Source organism: Gasterosteus aculeatus, chromosome 1, assembly GCF_964276395.1.
Source record: "Gasterosteus aculeatus chromosome 1, fGasAcu3.hap1.1, whole genome shotgun sequence".
In the NCBI taxonomy this organism is placed as follows: Eukaryota; Metazoa; Chordata; class Actinopteri; order Perciformes; family Gasterosteidae; genus Gasterosteus; species Gasterosteus aculeatus.
The window spans coordinates 10,693,254-10,701,330 of NC_135688.1; the positions used below are offsets into that span (position 1 = coordinate 10,693,254).

Below are 8,077 nucleotides of genomic sequence, written 5' to 3' on the forward strand. Positions count from 1 at the left end.
GGTCGGCAATTTGTGGCTGTTGGTGCTACGCCAACGCAATTGATTCCCCCACATGAATACAGCAGCAAATCTGCACTCCAAGTAGCCCCATAAATGAGCAACGGCAATTAGGAAACGGCGAGAAAATGCGTTTTTAAGATCCTTCTGTTTTATTACTAAAAGTTAAAAGTATTCTGTGTGGAGGTTTTGGGCCACTAACAGAGCTTGGATGCAGTGACGCCCGTCCCTTACGACTCGTCAAACTGCGACACCCTTCATGGCGCTGGCGTTTTGTCAGGACCAAAGGAGGAAGTCACAGAATCCCAAACAACGTCATCAAAAAATAAATCCTTGTTTAGCCCCTTTAATGTAGCTTTGTGTGCACAATTGTTGCGGGCAATGAGGAATAACTTCCAAATGAAGCGTTTTTGATGATCTGGCTGCTTTAATTGGGCTTGACAGCTTTGGTTTACTCAGATCTTGCAATTGCACAACATTTAAATGAAACACCAAAATGTGGAACTATGTTTTAAAACTGGAATTATACAAAAAAAAAAAGGCCCGCCCCTCCAGATGTTATTTTAACAAGACTCGGCGAAGGTCACACTGTCGGTGCTCAAGGGACATCATATTTTCTCACCATTTCCAAGGTCTGTTTCAGAACGTACAGTTGTGCTCGGTAATCCTCTCTGATTGGCAGTCGGTCCCTATAAGTCCAGTGAGACTGGTGCGAGATGCTTCTGTTTGGGCCGAGTTAAGCTGCCCGCCCGGCGAACGGCTTAAGACCCGATGTAAAGGCTGTACGGAGCTCAGGTGAATAGGACTGATAATGCAAACAAGATGTAGGAGCAGCGCTGAAGGGCGAAGGACGGGAGACACAAACTCACAGGGAGGGAGGAGGGTCGTTCCCACTTTCTAATTTCTCATTATCTTGGCCAATTTTTGGATCTTTTGAATATGAACCGCTGAGACGGAGGTAGATGATGGTGGGATGAAGGAGAGGACTGTGGTATGGCAGGAATGAGAAAGGCCCAGACACATCTGTCTCCATCTATGTGTGTGTGTGTGTGTGTGTGTGTGTGTGTGTGTGTGTGTGTGTGTGTGTGTGTGTTGCTTTTTATAGCATGCAGCTCACATACTCGGTCATGGAGCTTTTCCCGATTATGAAGAGAAGCAACAAGGAGGCGAGCAGGAAATTAAAGGGTCTGGTCAAAAGACCCGTTCGGAAACTTTTCACATCGCTTCACCATGTTGAACAACGCATATCCGTAAACAAGCGGCCAAGGATTAGGTTGCCCGATGACAATTACGTTTAAATAAAAGTTAGTATACTGCCTGACCAAAGTTACAGCTACAACATATTTAGGCCAATGAATAGCATATTAAAATAATTATACCATAGAAATGTATAATAAAAAAGTGAGAAATCAACGGCCTTGATTGCACTCAGGCTGATTAAATCGGGTCTCAGCTAAAGCTTATTTATTGGTGTAAAAGAATTACAAAAAAGAAAAACATTCCAGGATCAATAAAACAGCTGAAAAACCAAGCTAGTTGGCGCTAGCGGATGTGCCGTGAGAGCTGGCCATAGCTGATCTACGCTAAGCTAAGCTTGGGTTTTTGTTTCTTTCCTCCACAATTGAAAAAATCTAGCTCAGGTGTTATTCCACATCATCAAGGTTACATACAATCATAAAGGAGTGTGGTGGAGGGGCGTGGTTAGCTCAGCTGCAGGGGGGAGAGCGGGGGAGTGGTTCAGGGGACGGTGCTGGTAGATGAGGAGTAACCAGGTGTAATTAATCTGCACTGATTCTCTCCTACTTAAACAGTGAGCAGGATCCAGGTCGGGGGGAAAGAGAGCTGGAGCCTGCGAGCAGAGCACAAGAACTGAGCGGAGCCGGACAAGGCGAAAACCGACCACCCGCATAGTGCAAACTCATTCCTGCTCACTGTCTTCCCTTTTGAACAATAAAAGTCTGGTGACCCTCATCCTGTGTCGTGCGTCTTACAAGAACCCACCGGTGGTAGCGCTATCACGGCTACAGTGGCGCCTGGCTAAGGATGGACGCGAACGACCACGGAGAGGGCCTGATGCAGCCGGCGGTTGCGCTTGGACGGATGCTGGGGGAGATCGCCGCGATGCAGCGCGAGCAGGCCGAGGCCAACCGGCACTTCCTGGGGGCGCTGCAGGCTGCTACAGACCGGCAGACCCAGGTATTGGAGCAATTGGCGGCCCGACCGGTCGCTTCCCCAACGACGCCGGGTCCCTCGGCGTATGCAGGCGTGGTGGTGCACAAGATGACCCCGGAGGACGACGTACAGTCATACCTGGAGATGTTCGAGGCGATGGCGGGGGCGTGTGGCTGGCCGGTGGACGAGTGGGCGATCCGCCTCCTGCCGCTCCTAACCGGGGAGGCGCAGACAGCGGCCCTGGGCCTGCCACCCGGTCCCAGGCACGTCTACGCCAGCGTGAAGAAGGCCATCATGGATCGACTGGGGCTCTCCCCCGAGGACCATAGGAGGCGGTTCCGAGAGGCGAGGCTGGGGCTGGGGGACCGCCCGTTCCCATTTGCCCAGCGACTCACAGACGCGGCCAACAGGTGGCTGCAGCCGGAGGGCGCGGGAGGGGCGCCGGCGGTGGTGGAGAAGGTGGTGATGGAGCAGTTCCTGGAGGGTCTTCCGCCGCGGACTGCGGCCTGGGTCCGCTACCACCGGCCGGCGACGCTGGAAGCCGCCGTGACCCTCGCCGAGGACCACCTGGCGGTGCACCCCGGGGGCCGTGGGGAGGGCGGTCGGCCGACCGCATCAACGCAGCCCGTTCCCGCGCCACGACGGAGTTCCCCGCGGCCTGTTGCGACTCGGCCCCCTCCGTCCCCGCGCGCCCTAGCCCCTCAACGGGGTACTGATCCACCCGGCCTGGCCGGCACCCTCCCTGACCTACAGAGGGCTCCTCAACCGCCAGGGCAGGAGTGTTGGAGGTGCGGGCAGCCCGGACACTACCGGCGGGAGTGCCCGCTAATGGAGGTGGGCCAAACGGTGCGGGTTGCCGGGCCTCCAGCACCCTCCCCCGGTCTGGGAGCGACGTACAGCGTTCCGGTAAGGATCCAGGGGGGTATACATCAGGCGATGGTGGACTCTGGCTGCACGCAGTCTATGATCCACCAGAGTCTGGTTCGACCCGGGGCATTGGTGGAGGCATCCCGGGTGAGTATAAAGTGTGTGCATGGGGATATTCACGACTACCCAGTGGTGCCGATAGAGATTAGGTTTGGGGGTAAAAAGCATAAAGTAAGGGTCGTGGTTAGCTCCCGCCTGACGCACCCTCTGATTTTGGGGACAGACTGGTCGGGGTTTCATAGGTTAGCGGGGCAGTGCGCGGGGGTGCGTTCGCGACCGGTAGGGACATGCGGGGTGTGTGCGGCGCTCGGCGGTGACGCGAGGTTGTCCGACGCTGCAGACGGGGAGGGGGAATCGGCGGGGCCTCCTATGGGGACGCCGCCGACGCCAGAGCTACGCTCCATGGAAGATTTTCCACTGGAGCAGTCTCGTGATGACACTCTACGCTTTGCCTTCGACCAAGTGATGCAAATTGATGGTCAAGTGGTGCGCCCCGACGCCGTATTATCATACCCGCACTTTTCGCTGATTAGGGACAGGCTATACAGAGTGAGTCGCGACACTCAGACAGGGCAGGAAATTACGCAGTTGTTGGTACCAAAAAGCCGCCGGGAAACAGTTTTCCAGGCGGCTCACTATAACCCGATGGCGGGCCACCTGGGTAGCGACAAAACTCTGGATCGGATAGTAGCCCGATTTTACTGGCCAGGCATCTGGGCGGATGTGCGCCGCTGGTGTGCATCCTGCCCACAGTGCCAGCTGGTGAACCAGCCGGCCATCCCGAAAGCGCCGTTGCGTCCGCTGCCGTTAATGGAGCTGCCGTTCGAACGCTTAGGTATGGACCTCATCGGGCCATTTCACCGGAGTGCACGGGGGTATCGCTTTGTGTTAGTGCTGGTGGATTACGCAACTCGATATCCCGAGGCAGTGCCGTTGCGCAGCATCTCCGCCAAGAGTGTTGCGCAGGCGCTGTTTCAGGTCATCTCCCGAGTCGGAATCCCGAAAGAGATTCTGACTGACCAGGGCACCTCGTTCATGTCACGCACACTACGAGAACTGTACGAATTGTTGGGGGTTAAGTCCGTTCGGACCAGTGTATACCATCCCCAGACTGACGGCCTGGTGGAACGGCTGAACAAGACACTGAAATCCATGATTCGTAAGTTTATTCACGACGATGAACGTAATTGGGATAAATGGCTTGACCCTCTGTTGTTTGCAGTACGGGAGGTCCCCCAGGCCTCCACGGGATTTTCTCCCTTCGAGCTGCTGTTCGGCAGAAGACCACGGGGGGTGCTCGACCTGCTTAAGGAACACTGGGAGGAGGGTCCGAGCCCCGGTAAGAACGAGATTCAGTACGTCCTGGACCTGCGAGCCAAACTCCACACACTGGGTGAGTTGTCACGTGAGAATTTGCTCCAGGCCCAGGAACGTCAACAGCGGCTGTACAACAGAGGGGCCAGGCTGAGACAATTCACACCGGGAGAGAAAGTGCTTGTATTACTTCCTTCTTCCAGCTCAAAACTACTCGCCAAGTGGCAAGGGCCCTTTGTGGTCACACGGCGGGTAGGGGACGTCGACTACGAGGTGGTGCGATCTGACAGAGGGGGAGCCACGCAGGTCTACCACCTCAACCTCCTTAAAGCATGGAGAGAGACGGAGTCCGTGTCCCTGGTGTCTGCAGTAGCAGAGAGCGAGGAGCTGGGCCCAGAAGTCCCAAAGTCCACCGATCCCACCCGGCTCCCGTCTGACGCCCGTCTCTCTGCAGCCCAGCAAGCGGACATAGCCCGGTTGCAAGATCAATTTAATGATGTGTTCTCCTCCCGGCCAGGTCGCACGGACCTCATAGTGCATCACATTGAGACGTCCCCGGGCGTGACGGTGCGGACGCGGCCCTACAGGCTTCCTGAACACAAGAAGAAAATGGTTCAGCGAGAATTGGCCGCTATGCTGGAGATGGGGGTAATAGAAGAGTCCAACAGCGCCTGGTGCAGCCCCATCGTTCTTGTCACCAAGAAGGATGGCTCAATAAGGTTCTGTGTGGATTATCGCAAGGTGAATGCGGTCTCACGGTTTGACGCTTACCCGATGCCCCGGGTCGACGAACTCCTGGACCGATTGGGCACCGCGCAGTTTTTTTACGACACTGGATTTGACCAAGGGCTACTGGCAGATTCCCTTGTCACCAGAGTCCAGGCAAAAGTCGGCGTTCTCCACTCCGTTTGGGTTGTACCAATTCACCACGCTTCCCTTCGGGCTGTTCGGCGCCCCGGCCACCTTCCAGCGCCTCATGGACCGGGTGCTGCGTCCGCACGCTGCGTATGCGGCCGCCTACCTGGATGACGTCATCATCCACAGCACCACGTGGGCGGAGCATGTGCGGCGGGTGGGCGCGGTGCTGGAGTCCCTGAGGCAGGCCGGGCTCACCGCCAACCCGGGGAAGTGTGCAGTTGGACGGAGGGAGGTACGGTATCTGGGGTACCACTTGGGCGGCGGGCGGGTGCGCCCGCAGGTGGACAAGACCGCAGCCATTGCAGCCTGCCCGCGGCCCAAGACGAAAAAAGAGGTGAGGCGGTTTTTGGGGCTGGCAGGTTACTACAGGAGGTTCATCCCGGGCTTTGCGGAGCTGACCAGCCCCTTAACTGACCTGACCCGGAAAGGTGCCTCAGATCCGGTCCAGTGGACGGAGCGGTGCCAGTGGGCGGTTGAGGGGGTGAAACGAGCCCTCTGTGGGGAACCATTGCTCCATACACCTGATTTCTCTCTCCCTTTTGTCTTGCAGACTGATGCGTCGAACAGAGGGCTGGGGGCCGTTTTGTCCCAGCAGGTGCAGGGGGTGGACCGCCCGGTCCTCTACATCAGCCGGAAGCTGTCGGAAAGAGAGGCCAGGTACAGTACGGTGGAAAAAGAGTGCCTGGCCATCCGGTGGGCGGTCGACTCCCTGCGGTACTACCTCCTGGGACGCCAGTTCACTCTCTGTTCGGACCACGCCCCGCTGCAGTGGCTCCACCGCATGAAGGATGCCAACGCCCGGATCACTCGGTGGTATCTGGCTCTACAGCCTTTTAACTTCAAGGTGATCCATAGGCCGGGGGCGCAGATGGTCGTGGCGGACTTCCTTTCCCGCCCTCAGGAGGGAGGGGGGGGGGAGTCGGTTCGGCCGGATGGCTCCCCGGCCTAAGTCGGGCGGTGGGGGTATGTGGTGGAGGGGCGTGGTTAGCTCAGCTGCAGGGGGGAGAGCGGGGGAGTGGTTCAGGGGACGGTGCTGGTAGATGAGGAGTAACCAGGTGTAATTAATCTGCACTGATTCTCTCCTACTTAAACAGTGAGCAGGATCCAGGTCGGGGGGAAAGAGAGCTGGAGCCTGCGAGCAGAGCACAAGAACTGAGCGGAGCCGGACAAGGCGAAAACCGACCACCCGCATAGTGCAAACTCATTCCTGCTCACTGTCTTCCCTTTTGAACAATAAAAGTCTGGTGACCCTCATCCTGTGTCGTGCGTCTTACAAGAACCCACCGGTGGTAGCGCTATCACGGCTACAAGGAGCTATTCATGCAAAAAGCTAAGTGATGCCCTTTAAAACCAGATTGACCAAACATGGTGGCAATAATAGTCCCGAAAAAGCATGAAATCAGTTCAATCAATTTAATTTTGGCTAAATAGATAATAAGGATAATACGAAGATAATAACATACACATTCTAAACATTTACAAGTGGTTAGAAAGGCATACAGACGCGCGCACACACACAAACACACACACTGCATCCTCACCTGATTCTGACGTGTCGTTGTCATAGTCCAGAGCCTCCAACACCAAAGAAAAGGACTTCTGTGGAGTAAACACACGGATGTGTTAATATGTGCCATGAATATTCACATTTGGGTTTTAATATCACATTAATTAACAAAAATCTATTGTGTTGTTTTTGTTTCAAGTTGGCCAAGGACACGTTAAGGTAGAGAGGAGCCGTAAAGGGATGGATGACCTTTTCAGTCACTCTAGTACCAGTTCCTGTTTGCAAATATAATTGCGGTCAGACATGAATGTTGATTACTGATAGTCACGCGTTTTTGCCTTAAGGGCACAACTCTCTGTTCGCACAGTGTATTACTTCTCTTCTGTAACTAACAGAATCTTTTATGCTTAATGCCCTTTAAAACAACAGGAGCATTCAAATAAATCATTGAGAAAAAAAAGTGGAATCATCTCTTATATTTTACTTTATTACAGGTAATAATCACTTGGATTAAAGTGTGCAATTATTAGCACCAACTTTAAGTACCAACGTTCAGCAGTTCAGCGTGATATATTTATCATGTTCTTACTTTACTTTAAGAATTCACATGTGAGCACATTTCAAGTTTATTTTAACAGCTTTACATGATACTATCATCCATACATATCTTATATTCTACTCTGATTATATTATTTCAATTGTTACTCTGAAAGGTAAGTAATGGCAGCAGTGAAATAAATTAGTAGTAGAGGTAGTAAAGTGCATCATATTTAAATAATAGTCAGAAAACTGGTCTCAAGTGCCCCGACTACCCGAGTAAATGTACTTAGTTTCATTTCTGTGGAGGGTTTTTGGGTGTTCCGATCGCTGGCCAAGCCTTTAAAAAAAAGCAGAAGTGATTCACGGCCTGCAGAAGTCAATGCTGCGCCCGAGTGCCAGAGTCCTTGATAAACGGGTTTGTTGCCTGGAGCATTAACAGTCCATAGGACTAAATCTTTATGTTCTATTAAAATGCATAACATGTTTTAAAGATAAAGTCAGCCTATTTAAAGGAGGGGAATTGAGCATAAGCTGGGCATCATCAGAGGATGACTTTCGGCTTCCAGAGATATCACACACACTGGAGAGATACAGAGGGCAGGCCTTTTTTTTCTTTTGATTTTCTCTTCTCTGATGCTTTCGCTCGTCCTATTAAACACTGAATAATTCAGACCGACGCTTTCACCTAAAACTCTCGTTTTC

At 53.4% G+C, this 8,077-nt stretch overlaps 2 protein-coding genes across 5 annotated transcripts in view; one reads left to right on the top strand and one right to left on the bottom strand.

The window, feature by feature from the left end:
- The window catches only part of LOC120825582 (uncharacterized), a 43,504-nt gene that overhangs the window by 19,838 nt on the left and 15,589 nt on the right, over positions 1 to 8,077 (bottom strand). For both annotated transcript variants that reach the window (XM_040187279.2, XM_040187261.2), the window contains exon 3: positions 6,870 to 6,927. In XM_040187279.2, the coding sequence (XP_040043213.2) occupies positions 6,870 to 6,927 (58 nt within the window). The remainder of the gene's footprint in view (positions 1 to 6,869; positions 6,928 to 8,077) is intronic.
- On the top strand, positions 1,961 to 6,582 carry LOC120834331 (uncharacterized). Of its 3 annotated transcripts, XM_078098310.1 has the most exons (3): positions 1,961 to 3,075; positions 5,879 to 5,985; positions 6,423 to 6,582. In XM_078098310.1, the coding sequence occupies exons 1-3, from the start codon at positions 2,041 to 2,043 to the stop codon at positions 6,520 to 6,522; spliced, it is 1,242 nt and encodes a 413-aa protein (XP_077954436.1). In that variant the 5' UTR covers positions 1,961 to 2,040; the 3' UTR covers positions 6,523 to 6,582. The 3 variants fall into 3 exon arrangements, 2 of the variants coding, with proteins under 2 accessions (XP_077954436.1, XP_077954435.1); XM_078098309.1 differs by lacking the exon at positions 6,423 to 6,582 and having other exon boundaries at positions 1,965 to 3,075; positions 5,879 to 6,360; XR_013461593.1 differs by having other exon boundaries at positions 1,981 to 5,985.

What these genes read in the sequence shown, in the direction of transcription:
- LOC120834331 (XM_078098309.1), top strand. Translation starts at nt 2,041, where the DNA reads ATGGACGCGAACGACCACGGAGAGGGCCTGATGCAGCCGGCGGTTGCG. An exon ending in GAGCGACGTACAGCGTTCCG is followed by an intron (nt 3,076 to 5,878) that starts GTAAGGATCCAG and finishes TTTGTCTTGCAG; the next exon opens with ACTGATGCGTCGAACAGAGG.